The following is a 14,457-nucleotide window of genomic DNA, read 5'->3' as shown; positions in this document are numbered from 1 at the left end:
CCCATAAGTCCTCAGTTAGATCTCCAATGTCAGACTTCCATTTCCCATATAATCCTAACGGCCTATTTTTATACTGCACTTCCATCAGGGTCATGTAATGAAGAGCTATTACCCCATTTGTGCTCCCCTGCGTTGTGGTGAGGTCTATAATACTATGCTTTGGTGCCTGAACAATGTTTTCATGTTTTATTTGCGATCGTATAGCATGTCTGAGCTGAAGATAAAGATAAAAAGAGTTATGTGGTATATTAAATTCTTGTTTTAGTTGTGCAAATTCTTTTAGATTGTTATTAGAGAATAACTGAACCATTCTATTAAGACCATACCTCTCCCACCCCTTTGTTTCTGACACTTTACCTACTTCTTTATACATATAGTTCGGCCATATTGGTGTATATTTTGTATATCCCGATATTTTAGCCATAGACCTGGCTTTCCACCATATTTTGTGTATCACTCTCAATATCTGATATTGCGCACCTCTATCATAAAAAGTACCCTCCTCCAAGGCTGATAGCAAACATTTTTTCCCTATAAGGTGTTTCACTATTTTTCCCGTCTTGTTTAGGTTTTCACTGTCTCCCCAACCCCTGATATGCTGCAGTTGGGCTGCGACATAATACACCCAAGGGTCTGGTATAGCTAGTCCCCCATGCGTTTTAGGCCTCTGTAATGTATTTAGTTTTATGCGAGGAACACCTCGTTTCCATATAAGATCCCTAAAAATTGTATTAACCTTGTGGAAAAAACGGATTGGAATCCATATTGGAGCATTATGGACGAGGTATAACAGTTGGGGCATAAGAATCATTTTAATAAGGTTGGCTCTGCCAATCAACGTAAGGGGTAACTTAGTCCATGCTTGCATTTTACTCCTGAACTTTTCAAGTAGGGGTACTAGATTCAGATCACTATATTCTCGAGTATCAGTAGATATTTTCACCCCCAAGTACGTAAAGGATGTAACAACTTTGAGATCCGATGACACTAGCAAAGACGGATTCACTGTTTTAGATAAAGGCATTACAGTAGATTTTGACCAATTTATGGTCAATCCAGATAGTTGGCCAAAGTAATTTATAATCTTAATAGCTTCCGAAAGGGATGTTTCCCAATCTTCCAAAAATAACAACAAGTCGTCTGCATATAATGCGACTTTTTCTATAAGATTCCCATATTGAAAACCTTTTACTAGACCTGCACTTCTAAGGGCTTCAGCTAGCGGCTCTATCGCCATCGCAAACAATAGCGGTGACAAAGGGCACCCCTGCCTAGTCCCCCTATAAATATTGAATGGGTCTGATAAATTACCATTTACTCTTACGGACGCTCTAGGACTAGCATATAATAACTGTATCCATTTTATGAACTCTGGGCCAAAGCCCATCTTCTGGAGTACAGACCACAAATACCGCCATTCCACGCTGTGAAATGCTTTGGCCGCATCAAGAGATGCGACCGCCGCATTCGAGGTGTGAACATGACCTGCCTGAATATTTAAAAACAGACGCCTAATATTCACCGCTGTGGACATATTTGGCATAAAGCCAGCTTGGTCAGTATGTATGTACCCAAACCATTAGCTTCTTCACACACCTCCAACAACTGAGGCAAAAGTGTTGAAGCATAAGACTTGTATATTTCCACCGGTAACCCATCTTTGCCGGGGGCTTTATTATTGGCCATATCAGTGAGGGCTAACTCCATTTCTTTTAATGTTATAGGCCCCTCAAGCATATTCCTCTGATCCTCAGAGAGGACATTTAAATGTAACGGGTGTAGGAAGCCCTGCAAATCGTCATCCGGTGCACGCCTCTTAGTCTCATATAAAGAAGAATAAAATGTGTGCATGATTTTCAGTATATACTCTGGTGATGTGTGTATGTTCCCCTCCCTATCCCTAAGAGCCGCTATGTATGCTGTTTGTTGTTGGGCTTTAGAGATTAATGCTAACATCCTACCTGCCTTCTCTCCTTCTTCATAATGGGATTGTTTTGAAAAGAACCTTTTATTTTGTGCAGTTTGTAGTAGATTGTCGTTCAATTTTTGTTGTGCCTCCCGCCATCTCTTTTCCATTGTTACGTCCGGTGAAACAATGTACTCTGCTTCTGTTGTTTCCACCTCAGCCATTAGTCTACGTACATTAAACCTGGATTCATTTTTCTTTTTATTTATGTCAGCTATTAATAACCCCCTTAAGAAAGCTTTCATTGTATCCCATACTATCATTTTGGGGGCTGATGGATTATTAAGTGTGAAAAATTCCTCCAATTTCTCCCCTATTCCACCAATATCTGGAAGTATATGCAGCCAGTACGGATTGAATTTCCATACCTTAATGCCTTTATGTTGGGAAGAAAGAAAGTCAGCCGTTGCCATTACTGGGGAATGATCTGAGATCCTTCGTGGGAGATATTCCACCTTTTGGACATATTGTCCCATGCTCTCATTACCCAATATCATATCTATCCTTGACAAGGAACCATATGTTGTAGAATAGCATGAATATTGTTTTGTTTGTGGATGTTTCATCCTCCAGTAATCCAACAGGGAGACCTCCTGAATTAATTTGCCAAACTGAGTGACACCACCCCCCGCAGATTGTGGACCCCCACTCATTCTATCCATATCAGTATGTATTACCGTATTGAAATCTCCTAACATTAAAACCGGGACCTCTGGTAGATCCGTCATAAAACCCAGAGCAGTTCTGAGCACAGTAGGGGAATACGGCGGCGGTATATACATTCCTATTATAACACATCTTGTATTAAATACAGTACAATATAAACAAATAAATCTCCCTTCATTATCTATTTTTTGGGATAGGCATTTGAATGGTATATTCCTGTGTATGAGAACGCTCACACCCCTTGCATATGTGGAATAGGTAGCATGGAAACAATGCCCCGCCCAACGAGGACTGAGCAGCGATGTCTGTTCTTTAGACAAATGTGTTTCCTGTAAGCAACCGATCACGGGGTGGCATTGCCTCATGCTATCCAATATTGCCTTTCTCTTGTTGTTATCTTTTACCCCTCTGACATTCCAACTAACAAATTTAATTGTTCCTGCCATCTCTACACGTTGCACACATATTCATCGGGTAGAACCCTATATAAATATAAGACATATCAAGACATTTCTCTGGTGTATGGTATACAAACCAAGCTCTAACATAGTTAGTCTGAACTATCATGGTCGCAGTATCTGAACAAACAACTGGTAACTTCCCCTTTAACAGTTTTGTCTCCAAAAAGACAAGGTTAGTGCTTCAACCTCCTCCACGAGTCCCCACTACAACACCGTTTGATTGGCCCGTGGGATAAAACAGCACCCGCTGCTGAGGCCTAGCACTGGTCAGCACTTTACCCTTAGTAACTGGGTTGGCTAACCCTAAAAACTTATCAACACTTAAATTGTTTATGTAGTATAAATCCCTCCTTTACCTTATAGGTCTACTTGCTCCCTCTGCATTTTCATATATAGTGATATTAACGGGCTACTGAAACCTGCTAAATACTCTGATGCATATTTCAACCTTATAACAACTGTTATGCAACCATTACAGCATTCATACCCTCCAATCACGCCCATATATACTCATTCTGCCAGATGATGAGCAAAAAGTATGCCCACACGGGAGCATGTTCTTTATCATCTCGGATAATTTCATCTGTTGTTTTCCGCCAATTGCCGTTCATGTCGATCCAGCCATCTCAGCGCCTCCTTCGGATCCTCATGAAATGTTGTATTTCCCAGTGCGACAATTCTTAGCTTGGCTGGGTAGATCATGGAATAGGATACATTCAACGCCCTAAGGCGACGTTTAATGTCCAGGAATTTAGCTCTTCTTTTTTGCACTTCCTGAGAGAAATCTGGAAAAACCGCCACCTTCTGCCCGTTAATGGTAAGGTCAGCCACATCTCTGGCTTTTCTCAGTAGAATGTCCCGGTCCTTGTAGTGTAATATTTTCATCAAGACTGGTCTCGGGGGTGCGCCTGGGGGCAACGGGCGAGTCGGAACTCTATGAGCCCTTTCGACCGCAAATAGTGGTGTCAGCGCCGCCTCCCCAAATTTTTCTTTTAACCAGGTTTCAAAAAAGTCTGTAGGATTAGCCCCTTCGGTTTTTTCAGGCACTCCCACCAACCTTATATTGTTACGGCGTGACCGGTTCTCTAGGTCATCTTGTTTAGCCGCAATAATGTCTAGACGTCGCATATATTCTGTAGCATCACGCTTCATGGGTGGTATGGCATCCTCAACTGCTCCCATTCTTTCCTCCAAAGCTGAGGTGCGCTCTGCCAACTTTTTCATGTCATGGCGGACTATAGTGACATCCTCCTTTATAGCACCCACTTGCACAGTGAGAGCATTCAGTGATTTGCCGCACTTTGATATAGCATGCATAACATCTTTCAGGGTGGGTTCATCAGAGTCAGAGTCCTGCTCCCCTGTGTCGATGTCATCATCTTCTGACTGCAGGGCATTGTACCTGTTGGATTTAGTACTGTGCGCCCCTGCAGCAGCTTCTTTTTCAGCCACATCATCTGCCAGCGATTCTTCTGACATTTGTGTCTGCCTTTTATTCATACCCCTGGTGCTCTGTGACATCGGTGTCCTGGCATACTTCTCCAGCCTCACCGCTGTATCTCTCTGCACCTCCCCCAAGCGGCTCTGTCGGCCTGGGGTTGCCGCTCCGCCATCTTGAATATCTCTGTCCCCGCTTTTGGCGTCCTTTTTTATCTTCATGGCCGCGATTTTTCGGCCCTGCTGCGCACCGGACAGGTCAGTAACGGCCCAGAGGTAGATTAGGGGTTGTTTGTGAGCTATATTCGCCCGTTTACAGGATATATTTGCCGATAATGCAGAGGAGCTCAGCAGCCTCGGGTCTGCTCACATGCCGTGCTTAGCTCCCTACTGCAGCTTATTTCAGTCTATGGGAGGCTCAGCTTGGTCTGCCTGGGTCTAACCCTGTACAGGCTTTCGGGATCTCTTTCAATTTAACACCTGTCCTTTGCTGATATACGTAACATTTGAAAGGGATGAAAATTTATTAGAAGTACTATGGTAATAATCTAGTCATAGACATAGCATAAAGAGTTCTGCAGGCCATTGTTATTAGCATTACATACCAAGGAAAAGTAGGAATGGTGTTACTTACAATAACAAGAAGAGAGTAAGTAAATCTTGTTGAGCCTTTGTGTTTCCTGGAATATGGCTCTGAAAGGATTTTTGTGCATATAAAATACATACATGAGTGCCTTACAACACTCTCTGGTCACATAGTGATACCTACCTATTGGTTTTTACAATAGGCGTCGGAAGGACACATGTGAGTTGCCATCCATACACTGCCAGGGATGTTAAGAGGGGCATATAGTCAGCCTGCACATCAAAGCCCTACAAAATAAGAGAAAAAAGATATATTACACATAGAATACAAACATGTCCACACACAAAATTCATAATTAAGACAAAGGCCAGGTTGATCTGCATGTTTCATTGTGTGAGGGTAATCCTCTAAAATTTCGTTCATAAACATGGTAACATCAGGCCATCAGCCATTGTTTTTCATAGTTTTTAAAAAAAAAATTGATTCTAATTTTAGTGCTTTTTTGCTTCCCAGGTTTTTAAAGCAAGCTTCTGAATCACAAACCCCTTCTCTCGAGGCGAGGGACCTGCGGAACTGGTCCATCCAAGAGCAGGGGTAGTGTTTCAGACTAGCAAAGCACAATGTGCATAGGATAATCTCGCAACCAGAGGAAAGCAAAATGAAAGAACTACGGCCAGAGTTTTCCTTACTGTTAAGAAAAATGCAGCATTCAGGTGATTCTCTAGCCATCAAAACAGGAGAAGCCTCAGCAGAGCCCTGATGACCCTCATAAACAGTCTCCATTTGGATCAGTTGCACAAGAGATGTGTCACAAATTCACAGTGCTTGACTGTTCTAAATGGAAGCCAAACGTGTGCGAACAGAGCCTTCGTTTGATTGGTGTAAGACTACTTTCACATCTGAACTTTTGCTGTCCGCTTTTGAGATCCAGCATGGGATCTCAAAACCACAGCAAAACGTTTCAGTTATTACAATACAACCAGCTGCATCCGTTCTGAATGGATTCAGTTGTATTATACCGAAAATGAAGAAACCGGATCTGGCACTAAAGCCATTGTAAGTCAATGGGAGCTGGATCAGGTTTTTTAGTGTCCGAAAAAAACGGATGCGGCACCATTGACTTACATGGTTTTTTGTGCCGGCTTCTTCAGTTTCCCATGCTGCACACAAAAATGCTGCTTGCAGCGGTTTTGTGTTGGAGCGGAATGTATTCTGGTGCACTACGTTCCGGTTTTTTCAGTTTTGTCCCCATTGACAATGAATAGGGACAAAACTGTAGCGTTGTGCTGCGGTTTTGAGAGCCTGTGCCAGATCTCAAAACCAAACAGCACAACTCAGATGTGAAAGTAGTTTAATATATTTTCAAAATGAGGCAACATAAATTCGCTTTCTGGTTACTAGTTACGGTGGGGGTCCTCGGTCCCATTAAAGTGAATGGTGCTGAGCTGTGATACCAAGCACAACCGCTGTACAATGTTACGACGCTGTGCCTAGTAAGCTGAGAGAAGGCTGCGGCACTACTGCAAGCGCTGGTGCCTTCTCAAACAGCTGATTGGCGGGTGCCCTGGGTGTCAGACACCCACCGATCAGATACTGATGACCTATTCAAATAACTGTCGGAAAACCCCTTTAACTGAATTCTTACTTCTGGTGCCTACAGGTCCCGGCTGCTCTCAGCATCCTGGTCCAGACTCATCATAGAGGAAATGGCAGGAGACGCCTGCTCAGTCAAACACTGGCCACAGCAATGGGTACAGATGGGTGGTACCAGTTGGGGGGGTGTCATTGGCAGCATTTACCGGACAACGCTCGACAGTGCAGGGACAACCCCCCCAACTGGTAACACCCATCTGTACCTTTATCCATACATTTGTAGCAAAAATAGAAGAATGGCAAAATATAGATTTATAAGAAGGTCCTATTTAAGATGCTTCAGTTACAGGTTATCCATTATGGAATTACTCCTATATTTTATATTTGCTGCATGTCTAACTTTGGATGTATTTAAGACTGCCTTCTCATGCACCCTTTCAAGCTTTTCCCACAGCCTTATTTATCATGTTGTCCCTTGAGCTCTATGGTGAAATCACTTAGGCTATCAAATGCATCCAGTGGGATTAAAATGTTTTGTACAGCTAACCAACAAAAAATGTCCTCTGTAGGAAAAAAAAACAAATGTACCTCTCTACCTCTCTTCTTGTTTTCAGAACAATATTATGTCAGTGTACAGTAACTGAAAGGAGAGATTCAGATTCTTAATCACCTGGTTTGGGGCCACTAAACCACCAACATGCTGTTGTGTTGCTGGGGTTTAGGGCCCCAAACCTGCCCATAAAAAACCCATCTGTTCCTGTAAACAGAAAGAAAAATGAAATTTAAACTTACCACTAGAAGAATCCGGGACTCTTCTTGAGCGGCACTGGACACATGCACACTGTGCCAATGATGGTAAACCTCACCTGATGTGCCGTGTATGCACAGTGAAGTGAGGTGTACCATCCTCGGCTTTAGTGTGTTTGTGCCAAATGCCACTGGAGAAGAATCACGGACATGTAGTTTGTAGCTCGTCTTGTTTATGCTTAGTGCAATTGTCTGTATTATGTATGTATGTATACCCCTTATTATATGTACAGCGCTATGGAATGAATGGCGCTTTAATAATAAATAATAATAATGTAAGGCCAGTTCACACTGTTGGCAAGTTTCCACCTCAAACTCCCAAAAAACACTGCAATACAGCCTCCCATTCATTTCAATGGGAAGCAGCAGTTGCTTCCATGTGGAAAAAAGAAGCATGGAAAAAAATAGCATGCCCTATCTTGGGACAGAATCCGCTCTGAATCTCCCACTGGAAAAAATGTGAAGGGTCAAAAAACTGCTTTGTACGTGTCCACATATTTTTTGTATGTTTTTGGTGTCAATAACTATGAGCTGAAAATGCAGTTTTTATATTCAAGTAAACACCTATTCGTTAAAAAAAACTTGTTGAAAAAAATGCAAGAATAACAAAAAAACAGTAGAGTCCACGCTGAATTTTGCAAGCGGTTTTTTAAAATCTGTCATGTGAACATATCCTTACAATAAGTTTGAATTCCATTTATTAAATTTATTAGGGCTAACCCTATTAATCTATGGTGTCTTTCACACCTGGGGCGGTGTTTTCTAGCAGACAATGCCGGGAACCAGTTTTTGTCCGGCAATTATAGTCAATAATATGGTGTGAAACTAGCCTAACCATATTATTACGGTTAACCCTAACCATAAACCTATTATTTGATATTCTATAGAATCACTAGGCATTTTATAAAATCTGTAGGTAAAGTATATAAAGGTAGGAGTGAAATAATGATTTCATATTTTGCCCAAAAAATGCTAGGCATTCTATACAATACCTTGCTTTCACACACTACCTGTAAGACGTATACATAATATAGCATGAAACAGACTAGGGCGGGCTCTTATATATGGTGAAGATTTACCAAAACTGGAACTGTTACCTACAGTAACCGATCCCATTCAAATTCTTCTTTTTCAGAGCCTCCTAGCAATATAAAAAAGCTGCAACCTGCTAACGGCAACTGTTCCCTTGCACCAATCGTGAAAACCTCTTCATATGTGTTTTCCAAAGAGGAGGCAGAAGTACATTTTTAGGTTAACACAGCACGAACTAGCAATTATTCTAAGGACCAGCCGTGAAGAAGAATGAACGCATGGAAATAAACAGAACTCGTTTAGAAATGTGCAATCCTAGTCTATTCTAAGAAACCACTTATTTAGGGAAAAGGGCAAATCAGCCAATGCTCCTCTGTGTATACAGCACCTGTCCATATACATCCAGGCACAAAAATAAATCTGTGAATCACGTAGTAGGATCTGCAGAACACAGCTTTATCAGTGAAGCAGGTGAACTTCACCCACATGATGTCACACCCACACATTATATATATATATATATAAAAATAAAACATGCCTTAATGGTGACCACAGTTTTCCAAACAATCACAACATTTAGTTTGTGTGGGGTATATAATTTAACTGTACGATTCCAGCTATTGTGGAAGCCCCCCGCCGATGGCTCTGATCGCTCTTTCAAATCTTATTTATAGTGTTGGACAAGTCAGCAGTGGCAAAAAGCAAGTAAAGAAAGCGTTTAAATGACTGGTGTGGTAGCATGTTATTATCTTTTGACACTACGAGGGAGGTAAAAGCTTGTTGGAAAATTACAAAGCCTGTGGTCTTTGGGTGACCCATGTCACGATTTTAAACTTGTTAGTGTAACAAATTATCTTCTTGTCTCTAGCCGTGGGCAGCTTCATGACCTCCTGCAAGGCTTAAACCTTCTTCCACATATACGCCTTTTGTTTTTTGACAGATTAAGAGCCGTTGGGACAAGGAAAATAGCTTTCTCTATTACCTCCCACACAACAGCTTGGAATAGGAACAAGTGTGAATGTTTTCATGTCTTATATTTTTTCAAATATTTTTTTCCCAAAAATGATATTTGGATGACAGACAGAACAGTGTAAATATGCAGGTTGCATGACTGAAAAATCCCATTTTTAATCCCCTGAGATCATGTAAGGACACTGTCTCTTCATTAGCAGGTTCCAAATTAGGAGACTGCTAAAGTAGTATGTGTGTGTGTGTGTGTATATAATATATACACTGCCTGTCCCAAAAAAAAAAGTCACCACCTGGATTCATCTAAGCAAATAGTTGCTTCTCATTTCTTAAACAACCATGTCGAAAGACACATCTCGTGGTCGTGGAAAAGATGTCAGTCTGTTTGAGAAGGGTCAAATCATTGGCATGCATCAAGCAGAGAAAACATCTAAGGAGATTGCAGAAACTACTAAAATTGGGTTAAGACCTGTCCAACGCATTATTAAAAACTGGAAAGATAGTGGGGATCCATCGTATTCAATGAAGAAATGTGGCGGGAAAAAAATCCTGAATGATCGTGATCGGTGATCACTTAAACATTTGGTGAAATCAAATCGAAGAAAAACAACAGTAGACCTCAGGGCTATGTTTAATAGTGAAAGTAAGAGCATTTCCACACGCACAATGCGAAGGGAACTCAAGGGATTGGGACTGAACAGCTGTGTAGCCGTAAGAAAACAACTAATCAGTGAGGCAAACCAGAAAAAAAAGGCTTCAATTTGCTAGGGAGCATAAAGACTGGACTCTGGAGCAATGGAAGAAGGTCATGTGGTCTTATGAGTCCAGCAGGGTACTGTGAGGTCACTGTCAAGGGAGTGGGGTGCTGTGAAACGCACTGTTAAAGGGACGGGCTGCTGTGAAGGTCAAAGGTAAGGGGATGGGCTGCTGTGGAGGTCCCATTTTAAAGTGACAGGGCACTGTGTGTGGGGGGGTCATTGTTAAGAGGTGGGGGACTGTGGAGTTAAAGGGGCGGCGTGCTGTAGAGGTCACTGTTATGGGGGATACTGTCGATATCTTTTAACGACACACACAAATATTAAATGAAATAGATGAAATATACCCGTGCGAAGCCGGGCCGTTCTGCTAGTATATATGAAAAAATTAGTTTCTGTCTGTCTGTCTGTCTGAACGTCTGTCTATCTGTTCGTTAAGCACGACCAAACGACTGGACCGATCTTCACCAAATTTGACACAGGTACATCAGGTGTCCGGGAAGGTTTTAGACCGGGTCTCAGCTCTCTAGGACGTACTGTTCCTGAGATATTCCCGAAAAATGACACGCATTAGCCAATAGAAGCCTACAAGTCTTTCTCTTCATATCCCAACTGCCATACACACGGTCACATGTCCCTTATCAGCCAATAGAAGCTCGCAGGCCCTTAGTCTCCACATAGGATAAAAAGAAACCAAAAAGAATGGCGTGGTATTAAACAGGCAGGAAGTGCTCAAACCCACATGCAGTTGTGCATATATATAGGGGAGCAAATCCTGCACTTGTGGCCCGTTGCTAATGACGATCCCCAGCAAAAATGCATACAGTGGAGGATGACCGCAGCGAACCACAAGTACCACAATAGATATCCTACACAAGATAGCAATTATGTGGATGTGATATTCAATATAACAATATAACAAATAATAGCAAAGACAGGTGCACTCTGCAGTCTTACTAAACCCTCAAACTGATTTTAAAATTTAGAGATTAGCCAACATGTCCTACGGTGTAGGACATGTCTGAGCTTGAGCACCGCGCCAAGGTTTCTCAAGTAGCTCGGGGACCTAACACTCACCTACCTGTGCCATATGGGCATTACCAGGAGCCAGTGGGCAAATTACAGGAGCATGAGGCTGACTCTCAAACAACTCACCAGTTACCTCCAGCATGTGACCATGCTAGCAATGGGAGGAGGGAGGAGTCTGCGAGTCCCACTCAAGACTGGCTGGTATGGCCCAGGCTTCACAGGTGCACCTAAATGTAGCCTGTAGATGGAAAGCAGGCACATTTAAATTGGAGTTTATACACCTCCAGACATCTCTATATATACAAACTGAAAATAATGGCGTGGTATTAAAATTTTTAAAATCAGTTTGAGGGTTTAGTAAGACCGCAAAGTGTACCTGTCTTTGCTATTATTTGTTATATTGTTATATTGATTATCACATCCACATAATTGCTATCTTGTGTAGGATGTCTATTGTGGTACTTGTGGTTCGCTGCGGGCATCCTCCACTGTATGCATTTTTGCTGGGGATCATCATTAGCAACAGGCCACAAGTGCAGGATTTGCTCCCCTGTATATATATGCACAACTGCATGTGGGTTTGAGCACTTCCTGCCTGTTTAATACCACGCCATTCTTTTTAGTTTGCATATATAAAGATGTCTGGAGGTGTATAAACTCCAATTTAAATGTGCCTGCTTTCCATCTACAGGCTACATTTAGGTGCACCTGTGAAGCCTGGGCCATATCAGCCAGTCTTGAGTGGGACTCGCAGACTCCTCCCTCCTCCCATTGCAAGCATGGTTACATGCTGGAGGTAACTAGTGAATTGTTTGTGAGTCGGCCTCATGCTCCTGTAATTTGCCCACTGGCCTCTGGTATTGCCCACATGGCACAGGTAGGTGAGTGTTAGGTCCCGAGCTACTTGAGAAACCTTGGCGCGGTGCTCGGGCTCAGACATGTCCTACACCGTAGGACATTTTGGCTAATCTCTCAATTTTAAAATCAGTTTGAGGGTTTAGTAAGACCGCAGAGTGCACCTGTCTTTGCTATTATTTGATAAAAAGAAACCCTCAATTCCACCGACTGGGGAATCAGTTTCACCGCAAACTATAACAAATTCACTATAGAATTCCTAGACATTGTAGTCACAAGCACAAACGATAAATTAACCACCAAAACATACTTCAAAACAGTCGACACCAACAATTTCATACCGTCAATACAAAACAATTCGCAGAAATTGCACGAATACAGAAGACTTCTAAGAGCAGGCCAAAACTCTAGGAAGGAGATTTACCAAGAAAAAATACCCCAAAAAACTAATACAGCACGCATACAAAAAAAGCCTCAAATTAACACAAACAGAATGCCTAGAAAAAAAAAAATATAATAATTGGAGTACAATAATACAAATCTCATCACCAAATACAGCACATCGAATCATGAAATCCTAAAAATATTAAAAAAACACTGGTACATTTTACTTCAAGATCTCCATCTGAAAAAACATCTTCCAACCAAACCAAGAATTACTTATCGCCGTGCACTCACAATCAAAAATCTCATAGCCCCCTAGTAAACCCAAACACCCCCCCAAAAAAACACAGATTTCAATAACAGACAAACCAGGCAGCTATAACTGTAGAACCAATCGATGCCTTTGCTGCCACACCATAGTGCACAATAAACAAACCTTCTCATCTAATACCAATAAAACCACCTTTCAAATTAAACATCACCTCAATCAACATATGTAATTTACCTTATCAAATGCAATTGCGGCCTATAATACGTTGGCTGCACCACCCAACCATTGCTACGGCAGTAGGGTACTGTGGAGGTCACTGTTAAGGGAACGGGGTACTGTGGAGGTCACTGTTAAGGGAATAGGGTACTATGGGAGTCACTGTTAAAGGGACAGGTGCTGTGGAGATCTCTGTTAAGGGGGCAGGGAACAGCGGAGGTCACAGATAAGGGGACGATCCTCTATGGAGGTCAGTGTTAAGTGGCGAGGTGCTGTATAAGTCACTGTTAAGAGGGGGGGGCCTCTGAGGAGGTCACTATCAAGGGAGTGGGGTGCTGTGAAACTCACTGTTAAAGGGGCGGCTGCTGTGAAGGTCAAAGTTAAGGGGATGGGCTGCTGTGGAGGTCCCATTTTAAGTAGGTGGGGCACTGTGGGGGGGGGGGGGGGTCAGTGTTAAGGCTGTGGAGGTCACTGTTAAGGGGGCGGGGTACTGTAGATGTCACTGTTATAGTGCAAACTGTCGATATCTTTTAATGACTCAGAAGCATTAAATAAAATAGATGAAATATACCCGTGAAAGCCAGGTCCTTCTGCTAGTATATATATATATATATATATATATATATATATATATATATATATATATACACACACACACACAGTATATATATATACATATATTACATACATACACATATAATATATATCCTGTATATATCCTGTACATCAATAGAAGCTGGTCAGAAATAGTCTTCATTTGGTTGCACAAAATGTAAAGGTGTTCCAATCCTCATGATTTATTTAATGATGACCTGTCCCTGCCCCCACACCAATCCTCTGTTTGGAAGGAGCTCTGGTGCCGGAAATAGGTGCTGGAACTACACAGCCCATTGTGTAGCGGAAGGACCTGGTTACTGTAACACAGCTCCCATTCACTTCAAGGGGAACAGTGCTGTAGTTACCAGCTCTGTGCACTACACAATGGACAGAGCTGTATTATCCTTCAAAGGAGGGATCAGCAACCTTCAGCACTCCAGCCTCTGTGAAACTACAACTCCCAGCATGCACATTTACTTGGCTGTTCTTGCAGCACCGACTGCCAGCGCTAGAGCTTGTGCCGAACAGCTGATCAGTGAGGGTGTCAGAACCCCCTCCAATCTATTGATGACCTATTCTAGAGATCCCCAGGGATCCTGGAGAACTCATTTAAATGCAGGGTGTTGCTTATATTTTAATATATAAAAGACTGACACTTCAACTAAAGTTGTTTTCCTGTCTCCGAAGACCAGTTAGTCATGGTGTGTCAGTCTTCCGGGAACCCCTGTCATCAATGAAAAAGTTCACTATTCAGAATGTACACTTTACAGTGGGGGATCAGCAACCATTGTCATTCCAGCTGTTCTGAAACTACAACTCCCAGAATCCACTTT

General features: G+C 42.2%; 1 protein-coding gene across 1 annotated transcript in view; it reads right to left on the bottom strand.

Moving 5' to 3' along the window:
• The window catches only part of RFTN1 (raftlin, lipid raft linker 1), a 376,685-nt gene that overhangs the window by 27,843 nt on the left and 334,385 nt on the right, over positions 1-14,457 (bottom strand). Inside the window, exon 8 of the mRNA XM_040433534.1 lies at positions 5,300-5,403. Within this exon, the coding sequence (XP_040289468.1) occupies positions 5,300-5,403 (104 nt within the window). The remainder of the gene's footprint in view (positions 1-5,299; positions 5,404-14,457) is intronic.

This window comes from Bufo bufo, chromosome 5 (genome assembly GCF_905171765.1).
Source record: "Bufo bufo chromosome 5, aBufBuf1.1, whole genome shotgun sequence".
NCBI lineage: Eukaryota > Metazoa > Chordata > Amphibia > Anura > Bufonidae > Bufo > Bufo bufo.
Note: the sequence above shows the minus strand (reverse complement) of the source record. Positions and strands in the feature narration are given on the sequence as shown.